The following is a 26,039-nucleotide window of genomic DNA, read 5'->3' on the forward strand; positions in this document are numbered from 1 at the left end:
ACATACTATGCTACTATGTTCAATAGGCCACTTCCTCCCTCCGCCCCTTATGACGCACGTATCGGCGCACCGCTGGGGATCCCAACCAGCAGGTCCTCGGGGATTAACAGTGGGTGACCTTATAGGCCAGCAGTAGGTTTTTGTCTGGAAAACTTCTACACACTTTCTGAATCTCCCCCTAATTTTAGCCGTTCCCCAAATCAGTCGTAGCCGCCGTTAGTTACTAGTAAGACTTTATTATATTACTTTCTATACATTATTCCACATGTGCCTGTGTATATATATGACAGTGATACCATATATATTATATGGGATCCCTGCGTGCTCTGCTGTACATACATACTCTATACATACAAGGCGTTGCAGGTAAGGAGACCACCCCATAGCAGGCGGCTGGATTCGACTTCCATTTATAACAGAAGTCTGACACCATCGGGGCCCGATGGACTTCAGTGACTTGTAATGGGGTCTGTTGTAGGTCCAGTCTCCTAGGTTACATTCACATGGTTGTATTGCAAATTTCAACTTGTGCAATGTGCATCAGACAGCGCGCGGCCCACCACACGTGTGCATCGGACAGCGCGCGGCCAACCACACGTGTGCATCGGACAGCGCACGGCCAACCACACGTGTGCATCGGACAGCGCGCGGCCAACCACACGTGTGCATCGGACAGAGCGCGGCCAACCACACGTGTGCATCGGACAGCGCGCGGCCAACCACACGTGTGCATCGGACCGCGCGCGGCCAACCACACGTGTGCATCGGACAGCGCGCGGCCAACCACACGTGTGCATCGGACCGCGCGCGGCCAACCATCAGTGTGCATCGGACAGCGCGCGGCCAACCACACGTGTGCATCGGACAGCGCGCGGCCAACCACACGTGTGCATCGGACAGCGCGCGGCCAACCACACGTGTGCATCGGACAGCGCGCGGCCAACCACACGTGTGTATCGGACAGCCTGCGGCCAACCATCAGTGTGCATCGGACCGCGCACGGCCAACCACACGTATGCATCGGACAGCGCGCGGCCAACCACGCGTGTGCATCGGACAGCGCGCGGCCCACCACGCGTGTGCATCGGACAGCGCGCGGCCCACCACGCGTGTGCATCGGACAGCGCGCGGCCAACCACACGTGTGTATCGGACAGCCTGCGGCCAACCACACGTGTGCATCGGACAGCGCGCGGCTACTGCACATTGTCTGTCGTCTTCTGGTCTGTTTTCACACGGACCATCAGAAGAGGTGAATAACCTCCTGGGCTATAATCGGGCCGCGTGCCGTCCATGGATTATACCAGCAGCACACCAGATAAAAACGGAGCCGCGTGACTTGACACATTAGCAGAAAGAACAGTGTTGCATACAGCGCCGTCGTTCCCGTCCCATCTGCTGCGGGCAATGAGAAAAGTGCCCCAATACGTCCGCATTCACTTTAATAGTAAACGTCTCCTTTACTACCAATAACTTCTCTATATCCAGGATAGGGGATGAATGTCTGATCACTGGGACCCCCCTCAATCCCTGGAGCAGCCCCCAAATGCCAAAGGGAGCCGTGATGCACATGCTTGAACGCCGCGCCCTTCACTTCTATGGGATGGTGGGAGACTGCCAACTGCGCCCATTTCCATCACTCCCGTAGGGGTTGAATAGTTGAGCGTGGGCACTGCGGCTCCCTTGGGAGCATTTGGGGTGCTGTTCTTGGGATTGATGGGGGTCTCAGTGGTCGGATTTATCTTCTACCTCTTTAATGTAATAGGTCATCTTCAGTAGTAAATGACGTGAACCCTGTTCCACCATCACATGTGGTCAACTGACCCCAAAGGACCAATCAATGACACATAAATCTGTACATTTTCAATCCAAAATAGACCCCCCCCCCCTAAAAAAAATAGGAGGAAAGTTCTTGAATTGTCTTTTATGATAATTTTCAACCCTTTGTGGCAAGTTAGGTGACAACCCAATATGGCTGCCATTACAGCTCCCGCTATGGGGTGGGGGGTGTCACAGAGTTCTTTCGGAATTCTCAGATTTATAGGAATACTCCTTATCTGCTGCAGTGTGATATCCCTGCTGCGGGTCTGATGGATTCCAAGGAGACCAGAGAATCGGTCAGGCTCCGCCCCCTCGGGGATATGTGCATCAGTATGCCCTCAAATCTGCAAAATCTTGGAGTGCTATAGCATGGAAGCAATCAGAGAAATAAGGGGGCCCCGGGCCCCTCGCAGAACCAGATGGTACTAAGAATTAATTGGACAATCAAAGATTTAGATTTAAACTCGTTTTTTTAGGAGAAAACTACTGCTGCCCATCCGTAGCAGATCATGGCACTGAGGACCGCCAGCGATCAGCCGATGAGATGCTGAGGCCGGCCAGAATACTCAGAGCGCCGTCCGTAGCATAGTGGCTCGGTTTGGTATTGTAGCCTTACTATTGAATAGGAGACCACTGCAATACCAAACTGGGCCACTATGCTACAGCCGGCGCTCCGAGCATTCAAGATAGCTGCAGCATCTCATCAGCTGATCGGCGGGGGATGGACCTACTTAGGTCAGCAATAGTTTTCCCCTGGAGACCCCCTTCACCTGTAGTTTTTCTCAGTGGGAACATCTTTGAGGACAACCTGTCGTCTCTCCTGTTTTAGTAAATACTTCTAAGTCTCAGAAAGTGCCTTTTCCTATAATTCTGCCTTGTCTCCTTCCTGTTATTCCTCTTGGAAATGTATGAATAAATTAACAACTGGGTGTTACAATTCCCTTATTGATAGTTAAAGGGAACCTGACGCCAAGCTCATGCTGCCTGAACGCGGAGCGGGTATGGCTACTGCCCCCCGGTGTCATTGTGAAGCACTGCGGCGTTTCAGAATAAACATACTTTAAAGTTTGAAACGGAACTCAAAGTCAAACGGGAGGGCTGTGCCGGCCTCTCGCCGCGCTGCATGGTGTCTGACCTTCCTCCGCCTAGTGTTGGTCACCACGCTGCAGGCGGGGAGAGGCCGCTAAGCTCCTCCTCTTTGACTCGACATTTTAGAATAAACACACTTTAACCCCTTAAGGGTGATAGGGGCTAAAAGAAATTAATATATGTTGCTTAGTAATCCATTTGAATCAATAAGGCTGAATACTGCGATATTTTATGTGTAACAGAACTCATGACTATTTTGAGGAAGAAGCCTGTGGTTTCCTATCTTAAGGTCTACGCCTGACCTGAATGGAATCAGGAAGGTCACCAGAACAGATGTTCATTAGCAAGAGATGGCTTGACCACAGAGAGTCATCAGCAGTTTCTAAAAAAATGTGTTTGTCTAAAGTCATATATCACAAGTCTAAGTCAAATGTCAAAGTTTTTGTCAAATGTGAAATTACGAGTTTTTCCCTGTTTAACCACAAGTCCCATCCTGCCAGAGGGACTGGCTATAAAAACCAAGACATGCAAATAATAAACTCAGAGTTCATTGCTTCACCATATACCGTGTGTAATGGTCAATGCTTTGCCTCTCAAAGGAGCGCTCCTACCTAGGTCAATTTGGAAGCGGACAACATCACTGACCAGTCTGTTTGAACAGGCTAAACCCCCTTAAGGGCGCGGCCTATTTTGGTCCTAGGGACACAACGATTTTTAGGGGATTTTCATTGACACTTTTCAAAAGCCATAACTTTTTTTTTTCTCTGTCGACGCGGCCGTCCGAGGACTTGTGCTTGGTGCGGCGAGCGGTCGTTTTGGGTACATATTGTATAACTTTTTTTTTCTCTGTCGATACGGCCGTGTCCCAAATATATGGGATTTTTAACATTTTTGCACTCTTTCCCCTCTTATGTTATGTTTGTTTTTTAACACTTTTTACATGCCTGTAGGGGACTTGAACCAGCGCAGCTCTGATAATGCACTGCAGGACTTCTGTACTGCAGTGCCTTATCACTTGTAATAGCGATCATAGGAAACGGCAAGCTGGGACGCCTGGATGTAGGGGGATCAAAGCGGAGATCAATGTTTGTGGACGTTGCAGCAGGAGGTCAGCTATCGGTAACAGCCGGCCTCCGCTGTGGGATGGCACGGGCTCAGCTCCTGATCCTGCGCCATTTACATGACGTAAGTTTATGTCCTGCTGCGTTAAGTACCCCGCTGCCATGGCGCAGACTTATGCCATATAGGGTTAAGGGGTTAAAATTTGACTGAAAAGAATGAAACACAACCAAATTTCAGAATCAAGCACACATGGGCACCGGGCATCCCTGTGCCAGGTCCATGCTCCCCGTGCTTCAGGCAACATCAACCCAGTGCCAGGTGCCCTGATTTGGCATTGATTAGGCACACACCCCACTGACAAGGGAAAATGGTTACACCCAGCTGTTAACTGGTAGATTTCCAGGAGGAATAACAGAGGAATGGCACAACAGATGCCCCAGAATGGGGCAGACGTGGCAGTGGAGCCGAGGGGTATCTTTACTTATACAGTATACACGTAATCTAGCTTATTTACATTGATTGTAATGACACACAGCATGAGGTTAGTAACTGGTTATGGCCAAAGACATGTCAGTTCTGAATAGAGAGGGGTTCATCCCCCGGGGGGGGAAGGGGGACACCCCTAGATTGGGTAAGGTGCTCATCTATGCCCAGGATAGGAGGAACAAGTCCAAGTCCTACATCCAGATGAAGAGAAGATGACGAGGCTTTCCTTCATCTCATCTAGAGCCGGTGACCGACTCTCTACACCTCCGGGAGCCTCTTCAGGGGTGGAAGAGTAATGAAGGGTCCTGGATTTCGGGGTTCAGGGAGGGTAGCAGATTCTGTAGTGTATTAGGAGATCTGACAGCCGCTGTCCTTCTGGGGCTTTATGTCCGGCTCCTTCATGGGCTTCACCTCTTCTTCTTTCTTCGGTTTGGCCTAGAGATGGAAATTTACAAGAAAGATTGGGAATAGTCAACCCTGTGATACCCGCCATCTGTGTACATAATAATAGTGCCCGCGTTTCCCCTATATACGGCTAGGACGCTGTATGTAGCCGCTCAGTATCTCCGCACTCCCTGGAAGAACACAACAACTACGAGGCATTGAGGGGTCATCCTACAAGGAGTAGGACTGAAGAGCAACTCTGCGAGGAGGCGATCAGCTGCCCCCTACCACAAACACATTTCTGCCCTCACAGTTTCAGAAACACGCAGAAGTCCTGCAGACTAACACCAGTAGGCGCTCGTTCACATTGGCACTATATGGTTCAATATGGGAGCAGAAGAACGGCACCCAGTGGCCGAACAGAACCAAATGGCACCCCCACTATAAGGGGTCCACTTGGTTTCCGGTCGGGCTTCTGGCATTTTACAGGGTGAAGTAGCTTGGCATGCTGTAGTATTCTGTCCGGGTTCTTAGTGAAATTCAGTGACTGAAGTCCAGAACATCCGATGCTGATGTGAATGAGCCAGTAATCTTTTGTGGATCTGTTAAATTTTCAGCTAATGACTCAGGGGTGGGGCTTAGAAGAAACGGGAATACCGGGGAGGTAGGTTTCATTCTCACTGGGTGCCCAGTTCCAGAGCCGTCTTCCTGCAAAGTAGGCATGCGCCAGCAGTTTGACTTTGTCTGAGCATGCATCTTCCATTCATATCTATGGGGGTGCGTTAAGCTGCTAGTGTGCGCCAACTCCATGGGCACACAGCGCTAGAAGGCGGCGCCCAGCCAGAGACACAGCTCCCCGGACTCCCTCTTCCCTCACCTTTGAGCCCCACAGCGTACTTTATGGAGCTCAAAAGAAATGACCTTGCCCCTTTAGGCTAGGTTCACACGGGACGGATTTTCAGTCGAATTCTTGCGGATTGTCCGCACCGAAAATCCGCAAGAATTCCACTGGAGATTCACATAGAGAGAAGAGGCCGGTGCGGAAAAAATAGACATGCTGAGTCTTTAATTTCCACGCCGCATGGCCTTTTTTCCGCAACGGATTGGCCGCCGCATGTGGACAAGATTTTTGTAAAATCTCGTCGACTTTGCTGGATAATCCTGGGATCAGGATCTGAGTGCGGAATTTCTGTGCGGATAATCCGCAGCAAAATTGTGTGAACCCAGCCTTAATGTGGGTCAGGAACACTATCTTTTCCTCTCAGGGAGAGCACCTAGAAGGTGAGTGAGGAGACTTGCATGCTCCTCTGGGTAATATGCAAATAAAGCAGATTTAACAATACCTCTGCATCGCCACCTATTGGAAGGCAGCATTCCTGCAAGACAATGTTAGACTCTTTATACAAGCCTTTTAAACAATCAACTGGGAATTAAAAGCCAAGCCAGAATCCATACACAGACAGCTGTTTCGGGTTATTTGCCCCTCATCAGTGTAAGCTCAGGATAAACTAACAATTAGAAATGGAGCTTGCCGAGGGGAAAGACGATTCGGGTGACACTGTGGTCAGGACTAAGATTAACCCTACAATGCAGGAATTGTTTTGTGTGTCCACTTTGAATCATATGTATCCCAAATTGTATAGTATGCATTGTAGGGTATAAACCTCCTCTGAATGCGCCTTCCTCTCAGCGCCTGGACTCGTTTAGACTTGTCACTGTGAACCTGGAATGTCAAAGCCTTTGCGACTTCACACGGGCACTAAAACTGCGCAAGATTTCTGCGTTTGGAGACGCACAAATATGAACCCCAATCTTTTTAAAGCAATGAGAGAAACTGTGCGATCCGCTGCCGCAGCTGTGACAGCAGCGCCGGACGATCCCTGAACCCCCGAAGTGATGGGAGGCTGTTTTGCCATGAAAACGGCGTGCATCCACGGGGATTTCACATGGCGGGGAGCGCGATATGGGGGCGGGATTTACGGCCCGATATCGTGCTCACCCATGTGAAGTTAAAGCCCATTTACATACAATGATTATCACCCTATACGATGTATTTTGAGCGGTAATCGTTGCGGGTAAATGCTACCATTGTTTTCTTTTTTGCCAAACGATGATTTTTAGGTGAGCATAAAATCAATCATTCAGCTGGAGAGCTGATAGCAGGGACTGCAGACTGTGACTCTCCTCAAAAGCGCTGATTACATTGTATTCAGCTTGCAGCCCTGAGGCAGAACAAAGGAACTGTACAAAGATAACAGACCACCTGCTGTTCTCTGCATACAGCTCCAGAGGGCTTATTTACATGCAAATGAAGGTAATAAGCTGCTAATAGGCATTAGTGCCCATTGGCAGCTTATGCAAAACGATCCCTAAAACGGTCATTCTCCCCATCTTTTGAACGACTTTTGAGCAATCATCTTCGCGTGTAAATGGGCCTTTTGCCTAAGCCTGATTTTGTAGCACAGCAGATATAAAATAGAAGAAGCTGCTTACACCATCGTCCTTTGGCCTCTTCGTAAGGTCGAACCCTGCCTGGACTTCTGGGGTCCACTGCGAACCAATAGCTGGGAACTCAAAAGGCACCGGCTGCACAAGACCGTAATTTGCCTTTAATTCCAATTCTGGTGCTTCTGGAGGAACCTTCTGGAAATAGCTGAAATAAAGCATGAATACGATGTTGGCACAGAGCGGCATACCGGGCATGGAAGATTCCAACCCCATAGATGTGCAGGCCCCCCATGGAAGCCGTGACTTACATGAATCCGTTCTCCCGCTGACATTTCTCTAGCGTATTCTTAACCTGCGCCCCCAGCTTCCTGAAGAAGAGGTGCCCCGAGGGTTTTGCCGTGGTTCCTGGGCCTTTACTCTGCCCGTATTCCTTACACAAAGCTTCAGCCTTGCTATAGACTTAAAAGGGAAGAGAAGGAGAATCAATGACATGTAATCCCCAATATAACCAACTGCAGTGTTCCCATAACTGGTTTTATGAAGGCGGGGGGGGGGGGGGGGGGAGGGGATGGAGCTGCAGTTTCGCTCTTGCTGTGAGAGGGGGGAGATACTGAATTGGCTCAAAGCAGAGAACATGGACTCACATTTCTCGGCTTCTTGCAGGGATCTTATTGCTTCTCCACACTTGTCGCTGGACAGGAGAGTTTGACCGTGATAGCAGAAGGCCTGAGGGGGTAAAAGCAGCAAAGCTTAATGACCAATGTAGAATGAACAACATGATATAACCTATAGACCCCAGCTGCTGCAGAACCTCATACAAACACACCATCTGCAGCAGGACCTCAAATAACACGCTTCCATTTCTGCAGGACCTCATACTGTGCTTATCCAAAAATAGGACCTACCCATAAAATAAGCCCTACCCTGTTTTTTTGTAGGTTTTTTTTTTTGGGGGGGGGGGGAAGGAGGGGGGTGCTTAAAATATAAGCCTTAGCTATACTACATGAAATAAAAAAGCAATACTTACCTAGCAGGCGCGGTCTGGGTGCCTTCTGCTGGTCTCTGCAGTTTTGGAAGGCTTCATTGCAGTTCTCAGCGCCGACAGTAGATCGCTTGCTGGTAATGGAGGTTGTAAACTCCGCCTCCACCAAGCAATGGCTGTGATTGGTTCTCGAGCGCCACGGCTCAGCCAATCACTGCGACACTCGATGAACCAATCACTGCCATTCAATGTGATGGCTGTGATTGGGTCATCGAGCGTCGCAGTGATTGGGTCATCGAGCGTCGCAGTGATTGGGTCATCGAGCGCCGCAGTGATTGGGTCATCGAGCGCCGCAGTGATTGGGTCATCGAGCGCCGCAGTGATTGGGTCATCGAGCGCCGCAGTGATTGGGTCATCGAGCGCCGCAGTGATTGGGTCATCGAGCGCCGCAGTGATTGGGTCATCGAGCGCCGCAGTGATTGGGTCATCGAGCGCCGCAGTGATTGGGTCATCGAGCGCCGCAGTGATTGGGTCATCGAGCATCGCAGTGATTGGTTCATCGAGCGTCGCAGTGATTGGTTCATCGAGCGTCGCAGTGATTGGTTCATCGAGCGCCGTGGCTCAGCCAATCCCTTGCTGGAGGTGGGATTTACAAACCCAGTTACCAGCAAGCGATCTTCTGTCAGCGCTGAGAACTGGAAGGAAGCCTGCCAGAACTGAGGAGAACAACGGGAGGGACTCGGACAGCGCCTGCTAGGTAAGTATGATAAGACATCCCCTGAAACTAAGACCCTGTGCCTCTTTTGGGGCAAATATTTATATAAGACAGGGTCTTATTTTTGTGGAAACACATTATTATACACCCCACCTCAGAGTAAAGGGCAGTAAAGGGGTGACCTGTTTTGAAGCAACCCCTGTCTGCAGGAAATTCTGCACAGATTTCTTAAATACGTCTTTATAATTGCTGAGCTCCAAATCTCCTACACAGACATAGATTTCTTACTGTCTGCAGTCACCACTAGAGGGAGCTCACTGTACACTGGGTTATTATCGAGTACAAGGTGGAGCCGTACACTAGGAGCTCCTCCTACTGGTGATTACAAGCATGTTGTGTTTTAAACCCAGCTCTATTCAGGGGATTTGGAGCTTTGTATCAGGGAAATGGGACTGCAGACGCTATAAAGGTACTTGTAGAAATAACTCGGCTCAGAGTCTTTACAGGGATTCCTGTGGACAGCATGAACCCGGACAGATATGCCTATTGCTCCTGAGTCATGGGGTGGGTCGTGCTGGCGTCTCCCCGCCTGCAACACAAAAACTGACCATGCTCTCCCGTTGCACAAAAGGACAGAGCTGTCACTCCACAGGATGCGGGCGGGAACAGGCGGCCCTGAACCATAACAGCTCTGCTTGCTGTGATAATGCATTGCAGGACTTTTGCACTACAATAACTTATCGCTTACAATAGCAAGTTGGGACACCAGTGTCTGGCGTGCCATTGGCCCTCCCGATGTGAACTTTTTGCATGCCGCGATCTACATACATCTCAGCATGTAGGGGGTTAACTGTTCTTACCGATCCCCGCTGTTGCAGCGGGAGGCCGGCTCTCAGTAACAGCCGCCTCTCATTGCAGGATGGTGTGGGCTCACCCCTGTACCTACACCATCCACAGAATCTAAGTTTATGTCCTGCGGCGTTAGGGGGCTAAAGGGGTCGTCCAGTGAGATCACATGATCGCTCATCCACAAGATACGGGATAAGTGGTCAATCAGTGAGCATCCGTTTGCTGGGCCCCCCCACCAATCAAAAAAAGAAGGGGTGTCCCAAAGTAAGTGGAACTGTGGCCACATGTGCGCACTACTACTGCATTAATTTCGGGATACCCAGGACCCCTGTTCTCCTGATCAGTGGAGGTGCGGTTGGTCACATCCCCACCAATAGCCTAATTCTGAGACGACCCCTTTAAGACGCAGGCCACATCAGTTTTGCCCGGTAGCGCCGCTGGACTGATACTATGGTCAGTGTACTTACATACGCCATATAAAAGCACATCTTCAGCTGGGTGTAACTCCGCCACTTCGTTATGTAGATTGGATCCAAGCTGGAGAGGGTGTGATCTGAGAGAGAAGGGGCGAAACTGAAGCAAAACTGCAGCCATGACATTACAGGTGTGATGTCTGGGACCCCCGCTGTCCCCAAGACCAGCCCCCATGTGAGCACTGACTAAAAATGGCCTGAAATGGCAGTCAGGGGATTTTCCTGCTCCGGTTGGGAGATGTTTTGGTGACTGTCGCCCTCTAGTGGACACGATGGGAAAAGATGTCACTCAGCAGCAAATATTGAGTTCACAGACAGGATCGTTATCGCCTTAAATACGGATTCATAAGACCGACCCTTGGAAAGAAGGGAGAACACTTACCTACTCTCTGGTAGTAGTTCGCTGTCTCGTAGGCCAAAGCTGCTATCAGCCCCGGGTTGTGCTTCAGTTCAATAGCGCGAGCGATGGTCACTGCAGAGAGGAAGAGGAGGAGGAAGAGGAGGAGGATGTAGTCAGACATAACAGTATATTCACAGAACCCCCATAAATCACAGGTCTCCTGTGCCAGCTGCTGCGGAGTCTCATAACACACAGCTGAGCTGCCGCAGAACCTCATGCTTTGCGGCAAAGCTGCCGCAGAACCTCATGCTGTGCGGCAAAGCTGCCGCAGAACCTCATGCTGCGCGGCAAAGCTGCCGCAGAACCTCATGCTGCGCGGCAAAGCTGCCGCAGAACCTCATGCTGCGCGGCAAAGCTGCCGCAGAACCTCATGCTGCGCGGCAAAGCTGCCGCAGAACCTCATGCTGCGCGGCAAAGCTGCCGCAGAACCTCATGCTGCGCGGCAAAGCTGCCGCAGAACCTCATGCTGCGCGGCAAAGCTGCCGCAGAACCTCATTATATAGTAACATAGTATGTAAGGCCGAATGAAGACGATGTCCATATAGTCCAGCCTGTCTAACCTACTGTGTTGATCCAGAGGAAGGCAAAAAAACCCAAGAGCAGAAGCCAATTAGTCATTTTGGGGAAAAATTCCTTCCTGACTCCCTAATGGCAATCAGACTGTTCCCTGGATCAACCCCTAATAGTTCCTACCTGCCTGTATACCCGGATTAACAATTAACCTAAGATTTATATCCTGTAATATCCTTCTCCAGAAAGACATCAAGTCCCCTTTTAAACTCCTCTATGGATTTTGCCATCACCACTTCCTCAGGCAGAGAGTTCCACAGTCTAACTGCTCTTACAGTAAAGAACCTCCTTCTGTGTTGGTGATGAAACCTACTTTCCTCTAATCGTAGCGGATGTCCTCTTGTTACCGTCGCAGTCCTGGGTATAAACAGATCCTGGCAGAGATCCTTGTATCGTCCCCTCATGTACTTATACATGGTTATTTGGTCGCCCCTTAGCCGTCTTTTTTCCGGAGTAAATAATCCCAGTTTTGGTGCCTCTCTGGGTATTCCAGTCCTCTCATTCCATGTATTAGTTTAGTTACCCTTCTTTGAACCCCTCCAGCACTGTAACATCTTTCCTGAGCACCAGTGACCAGAACTGTGCGCAGTATTCCATGTGAGGTCTGACAAGTGCCTTATATAGTGGGAGGATAATGTTCTCGTCCCTCGCCCCAATACCTCTTTTAATGCACCGCAAGACTTTATTAGCTTTTGCAGCAGCTGACTGGCATTGGTTACTCCAGTTTAATCTACAATCCACCAGTACCCCCAGGTCTTTTTCCATCTCCTTTTTCCCTAGCAGTACCCCACTTAGTGTATATTGGTGACATCCGTTTCTCCTGCCCATGTGCAGAACCTTACATTTATCAACACTGAACTTCATTTGCCACTTCCCCCCCCCAAGCCCCCGGCTTATCCCGGTCCGTTTGTAGCCGCACATTGTCCTCCATTGCATTAATTATATTGTATAATTTTGTATCATCTGCAAATATTGATATTTTGCTGTGCAGCCCCTCTATCAGGTCGTTGATAAATATGTTGAACAGAGTGGGGCCTAATACTGAACCCTGTGGCCCCTCACTAGCGACGGTGGCCCAATCAGAGTATGAGCCATTTATTACCACCCTCTGCTTTCTATCATTGAGCCAGTTCTTTACCCAATTACACACGTTTTCACCCAATCTGAGCTGTCTCATTTTATATATCAGCCTATTATGCGGCACGGTGTCAGATGCTTTAGAGAGCATTATACACACCAATGCTGCTGCAGAACCTCTTATTCTGTCTAAATACCCTCAGCTTTCTGCTTTTATCTGGTCCCAGAAGTCCTTGGTGAACTCTAATAGCCTACAGAAGGGGGCGCTGTATCTCCCTGAGGTCCAGGACACAGCATCAAATGTTTGAGCAAGGAGAAAACAAAGCTGCGAGTGCCCCACCGTACCTTCCTGAGCCTCCGCCTGGCATTGGATGATGTAGGCATCAATCACACGGCTCTCTAAGTCCCGCCCCTTCTCCACCGGGGAGATGAGTTTTGGAATGTGACTCTCCTAAAACACAAAGTTCCAGTAAGTTCTGTAATAAGTCACAAAGGTACCAAAGTGAGCGCTCATCCGCAGTACGGGACGGGAACCAGATGGTCACACCCAAATCTGCGGGGATCCTGCCGTGGAATCGCCCGTTTGTCATGGATCTACATGCAGATTTAACTCATCAATGGGCGAATCCGCACGTGGCATTCCAGATACGGGCTCCACGTAGGAAGGAGACATTCAGGTTGTTTCTGCGCCTGGATCTGAATGCTGTGTATGGAAGGATACCCTTCAAACTATGGCGCAAGTAAACGGGACACTTCCGGCACGGACTTATGTGGAATCCTTAGCAGATTTCTGCTGTGTGAACATACCCTAAAGGGGTCAGCTGAGATACGCACCCCTATTGTCTGGGTTTGGTATTGCAGCTCAGACCCATTCCAGTATATGTTACACCAGATGAAGGGAAGGAGGGGTACGGTTTATAGAAAAAAATAGCAGATGCTTTTCTTAAAGGGGTTGTCCAGCACCCTTGTCCATAGCGGTATTACAGCTCAGCTCCCATTCTCTTAGATGCAATACCAGAAACAATCCACAGACAAGGGTGGCGCTGTGTTTGGAAGAAAGCAGCCATGTTTTTCTATCCCTTTAATCCCATGTGACCAACAAGCGTATTTCTGTGCACACATTTCTCGGTCGGGTCCAAGTGCATCCACTAAACAATTCCCCAGGACCGCACCAGAAACACATCCCCGGGTATAAAGACTCAGGAGGCGAAGAAGCAACTACATATACAGTCTCACCTTCAGATGGCTGAAGATTCCGGCCGCGACCTTCAGACTCTTGTGAACTTCTTTGGCCTCCGGTTCTGTAATGCTGAAGATGACAAACTAATATGAATAAACACTGAAAATGGTAAAATTACTGTTTATCAGAGACTTTACCGATTATATCCAAAATATATATTAGCGCCACCTCGACTGAACGGCCATTTTATCAGACCCCCATGCAGTAGGGCGTTGGACGCCTTTAGTCTTCAGAACCGTGGCGTAGATTCCACTAGGTGTGGACATCGTCCTGCAGGAATATCGGCCCCTGTGGACAGGAAGCTGCTTGTAGTTTCTGTAGATTAGATGGCGGTGCTGACATGTTCTGACCAGCTGACAGGAAGGGGTCAGCGATTCATGCTGCTTGCGCCAGTAACAGAAACCTGCATCCCTCTGACCAGGAGATGTTCTTCCGCTGCTCAGTGATACAAGTTTTCTGCTCTTTTGCCCGCTGGAGTCTCACCTCTTTCTTAGACACAATGGCGCTGGAACTGGTCGTCGTTAGTATAGCCCATCCGTGCGGAGGAACGGCGAGTTGCGAGATTAGACACATCCTCCTCTGACCCCTTTTGGCGACAAGTTATTCCCATTCACAGGATCCTCGTTCACTGGATGTTTTCCTCCATCGCGCCATCCTCTGTATACTCTTCACCCCGTTACATGATCAAACCCCCCTGCGGTTGGCAGTGAGACCCGGCTAGTCCCGCACAGATGACCGGCCTCGTTGGGAGTCGCTCCAATCGCTGGATCTAATGTGGATTCACACTAAAACTGATCCACGGAAAACTTGTCACGTGATGTTCTGCTCCGGGGTCACAAGGAGAATGTTCATATAGGGAAGCGCCAATGGTGAGAGGGCCGGGGTCTCATAAAGAGGCCACTCGGTGTATACAAGCATCTCCTAGGTCTATCAGGATGATTGATTTCTGTCCACAGGACGCCCTATCCCAGATTCAGGGTGTGTGTTCCGTTTGTGAATCTGACATATGCTACTTGCGGGTAAAGATACATCCACCCCACCCTGAGCTCATAGGAGTCACCGTGTGTAGTCTACTCTTATCACAGGAACTGGTTAGTTATGTCAGATGCCTTATAACATCCTCGGTGCCCACTAAACTGATAGACTACGATAAATTATCCTGTGTCTGGAAAACCCCTTTAACCCCTTGAGTGGCGGGTTTCCTACCACCCTGTCGTGCCCACCAGGGCAGGTTTTTTAAAATGGTCTAATCATTGAATTTCAACTAATTTTGCAGTTGCGTCTCAAGAGCCATAACTTTTTCACTTTTCCATTGACATGGCCATATGAGGGCTTGTTTTTTGCATGACAAGTTGTGATTTTTTAAACAGGGGGGAGGAAAAAAAGAAATGGGGAAAAAAGAAAAAAAGGGGCCATGTCATTAAGGGGTTAAATAATGCATTAACTTCCTTCTCTGGGTGATTATGACGCATGGATACCACATGTGTGATTGTATTTTTGATTTTTTACAAAGTAAAGGGAGACAAGTGTTTTTATTTTTTTAAATAATTTTTCACCTTTTTTTTTTTTTGTCCCTTTAGGGGACTTCCACAGGGACCCATCAGGACCCCTGATCACATTCCGGGGGTCCGATAGTGACAGCCCTTTACATGCTGCAGTGACAGCCCTTTACATGCTGCAGTCACATAGACTGCAGCATGTAAAGGGTTAACACAGCAGAGATCGGAGGTTTTCTCTGATCTCTGCTGTAAGAGCAGGTACCTAGCTGTCCTCTGACAGCTCACAACCAGCTCTCCCTGCCACAGAGACCATCGGCTTGCTTCTGACAAGCCGATGGTCTCTATGGCAACTTGTAAACAAAGCAGGAGATTGCCGACATATCGGCAATATCTTCTGCTGGTTTTTCAAAGCCCTTGCTTTGTTCTCTGTGGGACTGTGCAGGCAGAGCACACTGTCACAGCTTGTGGCATTGTGCTCTGCAGCTCCCATAGTGATACATAGCCCGGAAATCTTCTGGGCTATGTCACTATGAGCAGTGGAGCTCGTCCCGGAAAATTTCCGGGCGTGCCACTCAAGGGGTTAAGGCCTTAGTCACATGTTTCTCATGGGGCGCTGGGGGGGGGAATAATCTAAACTGGATGGACATATTACATACATACTATGATCAGCTGAACTCATGACTGCAGAATCAGACTACACAGAGCTTGTTTGTAGTCTGTCACCATGGAGACGCATATGACTGCCTAGTACCTGTATACACAAAATAGTTATTTTCTTCATTTTTAAATCTAGATAAATTGAAGTAATATAAAAACCGTTTTAGTCAGTACTCACTCTTCCTTCCCGGCCAGCCGTGAAGCATATTTGCTGTACCAGAGACCCAGGTTAAACCCCATTGAGATCAACTCGAAAACCGCATCTTGCTGAGCGCTGCAAAGGGCAAAGAAAACAGTGATATACGGTGTCAGCACCTGAATAAGATCATTAAGGCCAAAATGTTTTTTTCTGAATTAATGCATCCTGGGCCCCGTTCACACGGTATATATTGTGGAAGATTCGCGGCAGATTTTTCCGTCGTGGCCTGCAGTGGCCAGGCTTGGTATTACATGGCATTTATTTCAATGGGAACTTGGCCTGCAATACCAAGCCTGGCCACTGCAAAGAGAACAAAGCTGTGCACTTCCTGCAGAAATCCACTCAGAACACAAGTTCCATTGGTGAACAGCTGATCAGCTGGGTTCTGAGCGGCGGACCCTCTGAAAATCTGCTATTGATGACCTATGCGGAGGATAGGCCATCAATAGTTTATTGGCCCCATTATCTGTCGTACCGTACCTGGGCACGTTGCCCTGCAGGGTGTCTGTCCACTTGAAGTTCTGGATGTACCGCAGCTTGTTGTCTTGAGTTCCTCCATCCAGGGAATTAATGAAGCCTGGTGAAAGGAAACAAAGGGGCAAAATTATCAAAACGGTCCTTGTTGACCATAGCAGCAGCCAATCATAGCACAGCTTTCATTGCACCACGTCACAAGGCTAGGATTGCGGCTCTGGCCGTGACATGGCTTGATTGCTGTGTAGGCCTGGGACCTTACATTCTTAGTAAGTTCATGGTGGGACCTGCAAGTTACTGCGATCCGCAAATCACAAAGATACACCAAGGTTGGAATTCTCATGACTCCATTGACTTTAATAAGAGTGCGAGGTCACATGGGCTACACAGTGATCAAGCCATGTCGCGGCCAGAGTCACAATCCTAGCCTAATAGAAAAGTACAATCCCTCCGTTTCTCCACTCACCCAGTAACAGGGAGAAGTAGGCGTCCGAGGCGTTCTTCATCATCTCCGAGTTACAGGTAGAGTCTGTGAAAAGTTCCAGGAGTCGCATTCTCGTCGATCGTAAGTCACTAGAAAGTTACATGAGAGAAAGGTTAATTGTATCGACCAACAATTCACTGAAATACACAGCCAAGAACCTAGATTGGGGAGTCGGTTATAAGACACCACCTTTATGGCTTGAGGAAGGGTATGGGAGATCCATGCGAGTCGGACAGGTCAGGAGGCTACTGTTTCTCTTATGGAGAACCCCAAGTGGGTGTAAAGTGACTTATAGGTCATCCAATGCTCTCTGGGAAATCTGGTATGCAAATAGGAGATGGTATGGGTAATATGCGGGATCAATGGGTAATATTTAGTAGTAGTGGTCACCAGAGCGTAGTATCTGCACAGGGCTGATGGGACGTTGATAATGTCCAGTTTCATCATGTGATGAAGCCAGATAGTAAATCTGACAGACCTGCCCAAAGAGCCCCCTGCCTGACATTATGTGCCGTACTGTATTTTTATAGCAATTGGAGCTCCAGTCGTCTGACACAGAGCTCCAAATGCCCTGCAGAGACAGTTACATGATAAAATTCTGTCTTCCTACAACTACCACTAGAGGGAGCTGATGAGATTCCTGCATACAAACTTATACAGCTAGAACTATGTAGTGAACTCCCTCTAGTGGTGACTGTAGGTAGCAGAATTCTATCATTTACCCTTGCAGGGGATTTGTGGCTCTGTACCAGAAAAAAAGAAGCAAAAAAATAGAATCAGCAGAATTCAGTCAGTCTCACCTGCATATCTTGGACGCGGCAGGGGTGGAGGCGACGCCGTAGAAATTAAAGGAGACCGGCGCTGTGGCCTTCAGCGGGTTACGATGAAACCAGTGGGTCATTTTGCAAAGATTGTTCTGTTACTAAACCGCGAGTCTCCTGAAAAAAAAAGTTGTGATACTAAAGTGGAGACCATAACAGCGGCTACGGCACAGTGCAAGCAACGTCTATAGAGGGCGCTGCAACGTGGAGGAAAATAAATGATGCCTATGATGGCCCACCTGAGTCACCATCCTGCAGGACTCGCCTCGTACCACCAGTGCCGACGGGGCTACCATTACAATTCTGTACCCACTTAATGCCCCTTCTGTTTGGGAGACCACAAGGTATCACAGCCACCCTGCTAACCAGACATTCCCTTAGCCGATTGGCTGGGCAGGATCGTGTGACCACAATTCCATGGCAATGTAGTTTTTATATTGTAGGCTTAACCCCTTAGTGACTGCCAACACGCCTTACATCTTCCTAAGGTGGTGGCTTGACCGACTACTGACAGCCCGACTCCTGCTCTAACAGCCGAGAACGGAGAAAATTCAGATCCTGGCAGTTTAACCCCTTACATACTGCAATCAATAGCGATTGCAGCATGTAAGCAGATGACGGGGGAGGGGCTCCTCCTGTCACCCCGCAGTGCGATCACAAGGTACCAATGGGTTCCCATGGCAACTACGGTAGAAGCCCAATTACGTTCTCCATGTCTACCATGTAACTTAGCCTATTAGACCCCGCCTCCACAGATTCTAATAGGCTGATGTCATGGGCATAGTAGAATGCAGTGCATAAGTAATGCAGTGTACTATCGTAGAGATGGAACGACCGCATCTTTAACTCCAGTTCAGGGACTGAAAAATAGTGTCAAAAAAGTTCAATTTAAAAAAAATCCACTTTAAATTAAATACAAAAAAACTTTTTCAATGAATACCAAGACATTTTTTAAAAAGCAACATATAATAATGGGCGTTATCGTAACGACCCGAACAATACAAATATTGAGTCCCTCAAACTGGTGCCAACAAAAACTGCAACTCCTCCCACAGAGCTGGAAGAAGAACGGCGCTGCGGCTCTTAGAGAGCGCCGATGCAGCGCCCATTGTTTTTCTTTAAAAACAAGTTTTTATAGTAAAAAAGGAGTAAAATAAAAATTTAAACTTAGGCCACAAAATAGCCCGGTCACTGAGGGGATGATACATGGTCACATGGTCCTGTGTAACCAATCAGCTAGAGGACAGTTTAGGCCACCTGCACACGGGCGGATTTGCATGGCAAAATCCAGAGTGGGATTCAGCAGCAAATCCAGCCTATAAGCATGCTATGGCGATCCGCGATGTCCTGCCTACGAGAAATCGCAGCACGCTGCGTCCACGGGCCTCGCAATGCGATAAAAACGGGACGCATAGAAAAACTTAAAAAGGGTTGTCCAGTTATAAACTATTGATGGCCTGTCCTCCAGATAGGTCCATGATAGTAGACTGGACGTGGTCTATCAGCTGGGACCCTCAACAAGTACCTGTTCTCAGGGCCAGAGTCCTTGTGCACGGAGCTCATTAATGCAGGACGTAGACAGCTCTGTTCTTACTGCAGTGGCCAGGCTTGGTATTACATGGCATTTATTTCAATGGGAACTTGGCCTGCAATACCAAGCCTGGCCACTGCAATGAGAACAGAGCCGTGCTCTTCCTGCAGAAATCCGCTCAGAACACAAGTTCCATTGGTGAGCAGCTGATCAGCTGGATTCTGAGTGGCGGACCCACCGACAATCCGCTATTGATGACCTATGCAGAGGATAGGCTATCAATAGTTTATAACTGGACAACCCCTCTGCAGAGTCTTGGATTCAATTATTAAAACTGTATAACGAGACGATGTCCTTGTTGCCCATAGCAGCCAATCACAGCGCAGCATTCATTTCTCAGACTGGTGCAGTAAATTAAACCTGCACTCTGATTGGTCGTTGTGGACAACGGGGGGGGGGGGGGGGGGTCTTCCTGTTAGACAGCTGTGATAATTGAGGCCCAAAACACAGAATGAAAGTGGATTTCAGGAGATTTTGGTGAAGTAACATTTCCCAGTCGGATGCTGTGAATGCCGGCATTGTCTGCGGGGGGCGCTGGTTATTACTGTGGGCGGGAAGCATGAGGGCCGGGGGGCTCGCAGACAATCTCATCTCTGTCATCGCCCCCTTCTGTTCTCACTAGATGAATTATTACAGGATCGGACACAAAGACGCATTCATGGCCGCGCCGGTCACCATACGGGCGGGAGCGTCGCCAAATCAGAGAGACGGCGTAATAAAGACTAGATATTAGGAGGTCTATAGCCTGGATTACAGAGACCCCCGGGCGTCACCGTCAGAGGGGCTCTAGCTTAGATACAAGATGCGATACAGGGAGCATGGAGGCTCTAGGACCCTGTTGTACCGCCTCTAGCTTGGATACAAGATGTGATACAGGGAGCATGGAGGCTCTAGTATCCTGTTGTACCGCCTCTAGCTTGGATACAAGATGTGATACAGGGAGCATGGAGGCTCTAGTACCCTGTTGTACCGCCTCTAGCTTGGATACACGATGTGATACAGGGAGCATGGAGGCTCTAGTACCCTGTTGTACCGCCTCTAGCTTGGGCAGCCATGGTAGTGTGACAATGTTGTGGGGGCTCCTGTGACCCCCTCGTGTGTGCGGCCGAGCATTATCCTGCTGGAAGTCACCATGAGAGGAACACATGTGGCTGCAGGATGTCCTGAACATATCGCTGAGCTGTCATTGTCCCTCGTACCACCACTAGGGGGGACCGACTGTCGTATGCGATGGCCCCCAGACCATCACACCAGCAGGGGGCAGTGTGCCACTCCACGGCAAAGGCAGGATTGAGGCGCCCACCCCGAGGTCTCCAGACGCGAACACGTCTGTCATCAGCGCTCAAACTAAACCTGGATTCCTCGCTGAAGACAACCCGGTTCCCCTCCGGAGCGTCCAGTTTCATTGTTCATGGCAGCACTGCGAGCAGAGGTGATGGTGGGGGTCAGAGGTCATACATGTAATGGGGGCCGTAAAACCAAATATCCTTCCACCAAGTGCCTGGAAATGGTTACAACAGACACAGGGGTGTAACGATGGCGCCCCCTGTCTCGGGATGGCAGACATCGAAACAGTTGGAGCTGCTGGTGCTTGTTGGACGATCAGACGCTCCCCTACTGGTGGTCTGTAGGGGGCGTCCTGAGCCCGGTCACCTTGTGTCCCCTAACACATCCTCTGGTGCCAACACCCCCTAACAGTCTGGTCAGACGCTCTTCTCTACTGGTGGTCTGTAGGGGGCGTCCTGAGCCCGGTCACCTTGTGTGCCCCCATCCACTGGTCCCAACACCTCCTAACAGTCTGGTCAGATGCTCCTTTCTACTGGTGGTCTGCAGGGGGCATCCTGAGCCCGGTCACCTTGTGTGCCCTCACACATTCACTGGTCCCAACACCTCGTAACAGTCTGGACAGAACGGCCGGTGGGGGACAATTCATCGATACGACCATCCAGCTTCTCACATCCCAATAATGCGCCCCCCTCTGGTAACGGGGTGAAATCTCTTTTCTGCGTCGTAGAGGCGTCTAGTGGCCAACAAGCTCTACACACGCGGAAGAAGAGGTCACTACACACAAGGAGCCTCCGAGAGCCTCTTATAGGCCAAGGGGGGAACCAGTTTTAGGGCCTCCGATGACAAGACTGTTCATCTAATCACCACAACTCATCATGTACAGATCTGCCTGAGATGGAACCGCAGGACGAGTTCTGCAGCAAAGGGACAATTACTTTTAACAATTTCCTTCGAAATTCCTAATTTGTCCCCCTGTGTAATGGAACATCCCATTATCTGCTATTGTGAGTGATAACCCTGCCTATCTAGTCTCCAGCAGTGGAATACAGGTCTCTGGTACTGCTGGAGACTAGACAGACAGGACTATCACTGATCATGCTGTAAACCCTCTTGCCGCCTCCCTCCTCCTCCAGACTGTATGATGCTACATTAGGTTACATTCACACATAGCAGAAATACTGGACAGCTTTCAAAAAATCTCATCCACATGCTTCAGAAAAAGAATCTGCAGCGTAACCGGAGCTGGGGGCCGATTATAACCCCTTCTTTACATCTAGCATACATACGTGGCCAATGCCCGGGGCTTACCATATAGAGCAGGTCTCAGGACCCGAGCCCAATCTACATGCAGCCACCAATACACAACTGCAGGGATCGGAAATAACTCTGCTCCCCGCTGTTAGCCCTTTAGATATTGTTGCCAGTTGTTTTTCAACAGTAAATTGACAATAAAGTTTAAAAAAAAAGAAAAAAAAACCTTTTTACAATTATTGCATAAAAAATAAATACTGTTATTACTCTGTCTGTAAAACTCCCATGTTATTAAATGATCACATTATTAAACCAGCACAGCGAGCGCGATCAGAAAAGGAATGCAACGCTAGAATTGTGGGGGGGGGGGGGGGGGGGGGGGGTTTGATCAGCATCTCCAAAAAAAAAAAAAACAATAGGGAGCAATAAAAAAAAAGTCATATGTAACCCCAGAAAATGGTACCAGTAAGAACTACAGGCTGTCCTGCAAAAAAAAAAAAAGGCATTAAAAATAACTATAAACGTGTGATATCGGTGTAATCATGAAGACGCAGAAAAGGAAGAGGTCATTCTTAATGCAGCAGGAACACCGTGAGAAGAAAGCCCGGCCAAAAGTGAAAAAAAAAAAATTGCAGTTTTTTTTCTATTGATTCCCATTTAGAAATTTTGTAAAAAACTTTCCCAATACATTCTATGGTCTGTAAGATGGCACCACTGAAATAATACAACTCGGCCAGCAAAAAACAAGCCCTCATGCAGCCGGGTCAGAGCACATAGATTTTTAAAAGTATGATTTTTTTTTTTCTTTTTAAGTGGGGATGGAAAAATAAAGACAAAAAAAAATAAAAACTGTCTGCAGCTGGAAGGGGTTAAAAGAGTGATGTCTCCTTCATGTGATTGCGGCACACAATGACTGTCCCTGGTGTCATCGGAGAAGCAGACCTGAATTTCCTGATTATTACCACCCCTACATGACAGAAGACATCACACCGGCTTCAGATTGTCTTCTCCCGCCAACGTTACGTCCGCCGATCTCCACAGCCTTCTTCAGGCACCAGGTCAATCACAGGGGAGGAAGGACAGGACCGGATGCTGCCTATTGCATTGCGAGGGAGTGGGGTGGTCCTTCTATCGGCGGTCATTTCTGGCTCAGTCCCCATGATGGACAACCTGCAGGTGGTTGGGTGGCATCATCTTTGTATCTGAAGAGTGGTGCCATATTTTGTGTTGTGACCCTCTCAGTGGGGGCGTCTCAGGGGTCAGTCTCACACCCGTCAGTGTTTATGGTATAGAATATGGATAGTCCAGCCTAACTGCATGAAGCTGACCGCATCCAGCTCAATCCCCCCTGCAGAAGCGGTCATTAATGGCCCCTATGTTCTACGCACATACAGTAGGTGGTGAAATTTGATTTCAGCCGTAATTTTTTAGTCCGGTGTTGGGCCGCCTTTGGCCTTGATGACTGCAGTAATCCTCCTAGGCTGCTTTCCACCAAAGTCCCATAGATGTGTGAAGGGATTTGCCTCCATTCCTTGAGGAGCTTCAGATACTGATGGGTGTGTTGGGCGCACTGATATGGCGTTCTAAATGGTTCAAAAGATGCTCAATGGGATTGAAATACGGACTTTGGGCGGCCAATGAAGTCTGTAGACGTTCTACTCCTCAACACTGCTTGCCGTATGACATGGTGCTCGGTCATGTTGGTAGAGGCATGGAGATGTACCAAGTATTGCCACAGGGTAGGTGATGCCACATTGTCTGGAATATCTCTGTACCCATTGGGGTTGAGGGTGGTCTTCACTATAACCACTAGCCCCCAGTCCTTCCCACCATGACCCCGTCACACCCAACTTCACTGTAGGGAAGATTTAAGTCATTTAGTAATCGCTCTCCAGGCAAACGCTACACCCAAGTGCGGCCATCCGATCAGAAGATGGTTAGTGTGATTCATCTGTCCACAACACTTGCTTCCACTCACTTACAGTCCGTCGCTCCAAGCCCCATCACAGGCGCCACTGTGCATTCACTGCTGGGATGTTGTGTGCAGCCACTCGTCTATGGTAACCCTACACATGCAGTTCCCTACGGATGGTTCTGGTACTAATGGATGTCCTAAAGTCCTGTGAGACCCCCTGAGCGAGGGCAGATGATGTGTGTGAGATCTTCACAGCTCCTACAAGGCATCGTTGTCCACGTTCTGTCAGTTTACGGGGTCTCCCTAGACGTGGCGGCACCGCACACGCCGGATGGTCTCCATCCCCCAATAACATGGCCAACAGTGGACTCGGAAAGATCCAAAAGCTGCAATGTCCGTGCTGATTGGTTGTTAATGTCCCCCTGCCAGAGCCTGTTGTCGGCTCTACACCTGGTAACATCCTACACAGCACATCGTCGGCTCCACACCTGGTGACGTCTCCCGCCCGCCAGAGCCCGTCGTCGGCTCCACACCTGGTGACGTCTCCCGCCCGCCAGAGCCCGTCGTCGGCTCCACACCTGGTGATGTCTCCCGCCCGCCAGAGCCCGTCGTCGGCTCCACACCTGGTGACGTCTCCCGCCCGCCAGAGGCCGTCGTCGGCTCCACACCTGGTGACGTCTCCCGCCCGCCAGAGGCCGTCGTCGGCTCCACACCTGGTGACGTCTCCCGCCCGCCAGAGCCCGTCGTCGGCTCCACACCTGGTGACGTCTCCCGCCCGCCAGAGCCCGTCGTCGGCTCCACACCTGGTGACGTCTCCCGCCCGCCAGAGCCCGTCGTCGGCTCTACACCTGGTGACGTCCCGCCCGTCGTCGGCTCTACACCTGGTGACGTCCCGCCCACCAGAGCCCATCGTCGGCTCTACACTTGGAGCTTCTCTTCCCTGCAGTCTCTCTGTAAATCTTCTCAGTAAAACACATAGCAGATGGGAGAGGAGGGGGATGTAGCTGAAGATGTTCTCCCTCAGCATGCTGTGAGAGGGGAGAGGGAGATACCAGACTTTATATCACCAAGAAGAGCCGTCCACTCAACCAGCATAGAAAGAAATCATCAGAGGAAAGGAAAAGGACCTGAGATCCGCAGGCTCCATCCAACATGTCTGCCCCGGCTCCATCCAGCAGGTCTGCCCCGGCTCCATCCAGCAGGTCTGCCCCGGCTCCATCCAACAGGTCTGCCCCGGCTCCATCCAACAGGTCTGCCCCGGCTCCATCCAACAGGTCTGCCCCGGCTCCATCCAACAGGTCTGCCCCGGCTCCATCCAACAGGTCTGCCCCGGCTCCATCCAACAGGTCTGCCCCGGCTCCATCCAACAGGTCTGCCCCGGCTCCATCCAACAGGTCTGCCCCGGCTCCATCCAACAGGTCTGCCCCGGCTCCATCCAACAGGTCTGCCCCGGCTCCATCCAACAGGTCTGCCCCGGCTCCATCCAACAGGTCTGCCCCGGCTCCATCCAACAGGTCTGCCCCGGCTCCATCCAACAGGTCTGCCCCGGCTCCATCCAACAGGTCTGCCCCGGCTCCATCCAACAGGTCTGCCCCGGCTCCATCCAACAGGTCTGCCCCGGCTCCATCCAACAGGTCTGCCCCGGCTCCATCCAACAGGTCTGCCCCGGCTCCATCCAACAGGTCTGCCCCGGCTCCATCCAACAGGTCTGCCCCGGCTCCATCCAACAGGTCTGCCCCGGCTCCATCCAACAGGTCTGCCCCGGCTCCATCCAACAGGTCTGCCCCCGCTCCATCCAACAGGTCTGCCCCCGCTCCATCCAACAGGTCTGCCCCCGCTCCATCCAACAGGTCTGCCCCCGCTCCATCCAACAGGTCTGCCCCCGCTCCATCCAACAGGTCTGCCCCCGCTCCATCCAACAGGTCTGCCCCCGCTCCATCCAACAGGTCTGCCCCCGCTCCATCCAACATGTCTGCCCCCGCTCCATCCAACATGTCTGCCCCCGCTCCATCCAACATGTCTGCCTCCGCTCCATCCAACATGTCTGCCTCCGCTCCATCCAACATGTCTGCCTCCGCTCCATCCACAACTGAGGAAAGCCCTTTGTCTTTATTGTTACCATAAATCAGAAAAATTGGCTTCGACCCCATTATGGTTTTGCCTTCTTCTGGATCAACATTGGGGTGTAATTGGCCGAGCTGAATGGACATGGGTCTTATTTTGCCCTTACATACTAAGTTCAAATCCCCTGAGGGAACAAAAATTA

The 26,039-nt window shown here is 50.0% G+C and overlaps 1 protein-coding gene across 1 annotated transcript in view; it reads right to left on the reverse strand.

Annotated features, from left to right (window-relative positions):
• Positions 1-216: 216 nt before the first annotated feature.
• Positions 217-26,039, reverse strand: part of BROX (BRO1 domain and CAAX motif containing) — a 30,582-nt gene continuing 4,759 nt past the window's right edge. Inside the window, exons 2-13 of the mRNA XM_066595187.1 lie at positions 17,709-17,846; positions 16,891-16,997; positions 16,431-16,527; positions 15,930-16,025; positions 13,592-13,664; positions 12,701-12,806; positions 10,691-10,780; positions 10,303-10,388; positions 7,934-8,015; positions 7,598-7,748; positions 7,335-7,494; positions 217-4,892 (exon numbers count right to left, since the gene is read on the reverse strand). Of these exons, the coding sequence (XP_066451284.1) occupies positions 4,806-4,892; positions 7,335-7,494; positions 7,598-7,748; positions 7,934-8,015; positions 10,303-10,388; positions 10,691-10,780; positions 12,701-12,806; positions 13,592-13,664; positions 15,930-16,025; positions 16,431-16,527; positions 16,891-16,997; positions 17,709-17,809 (1,236 nt within the window). The 5' untranslated portion in view covers positions 17,810-17,846 and the 3' untranslated portion in view covers positions 217-4,805. The remainder of the gene's footprint in view (positions 4,893-7,334; positions 7,495-7,597; positions 7,749-7,933; positions 8,016-10,302; positions 10,389-10,690; positions 10,781-12,700; positions 12,807-13,591; positions 13,665-15,929; positions 16,026-16,430; positions 16,528-16,890; positions 16,998-17,708; positions 17,847-26,039) is intronic.

The sequence above is a fragment of the Eleutherodactylus coqui genome, chromosome 3, assembly GCF_035609145.1.
Source record: "Eleutherodactylus coqui strain aEleCoq1 chromosome 3, aEleCoq1.hap1, whole genome shotgun sequence".
In the NCBI taxonomy this organism is placed as follows: domain Eukaryota; kingdom Metazoa; phylum Chordata; class Amphibia; order Anura; family Eleutherodactylidae; genus Eleutherodactylus; species Eleutherodactylus coqui.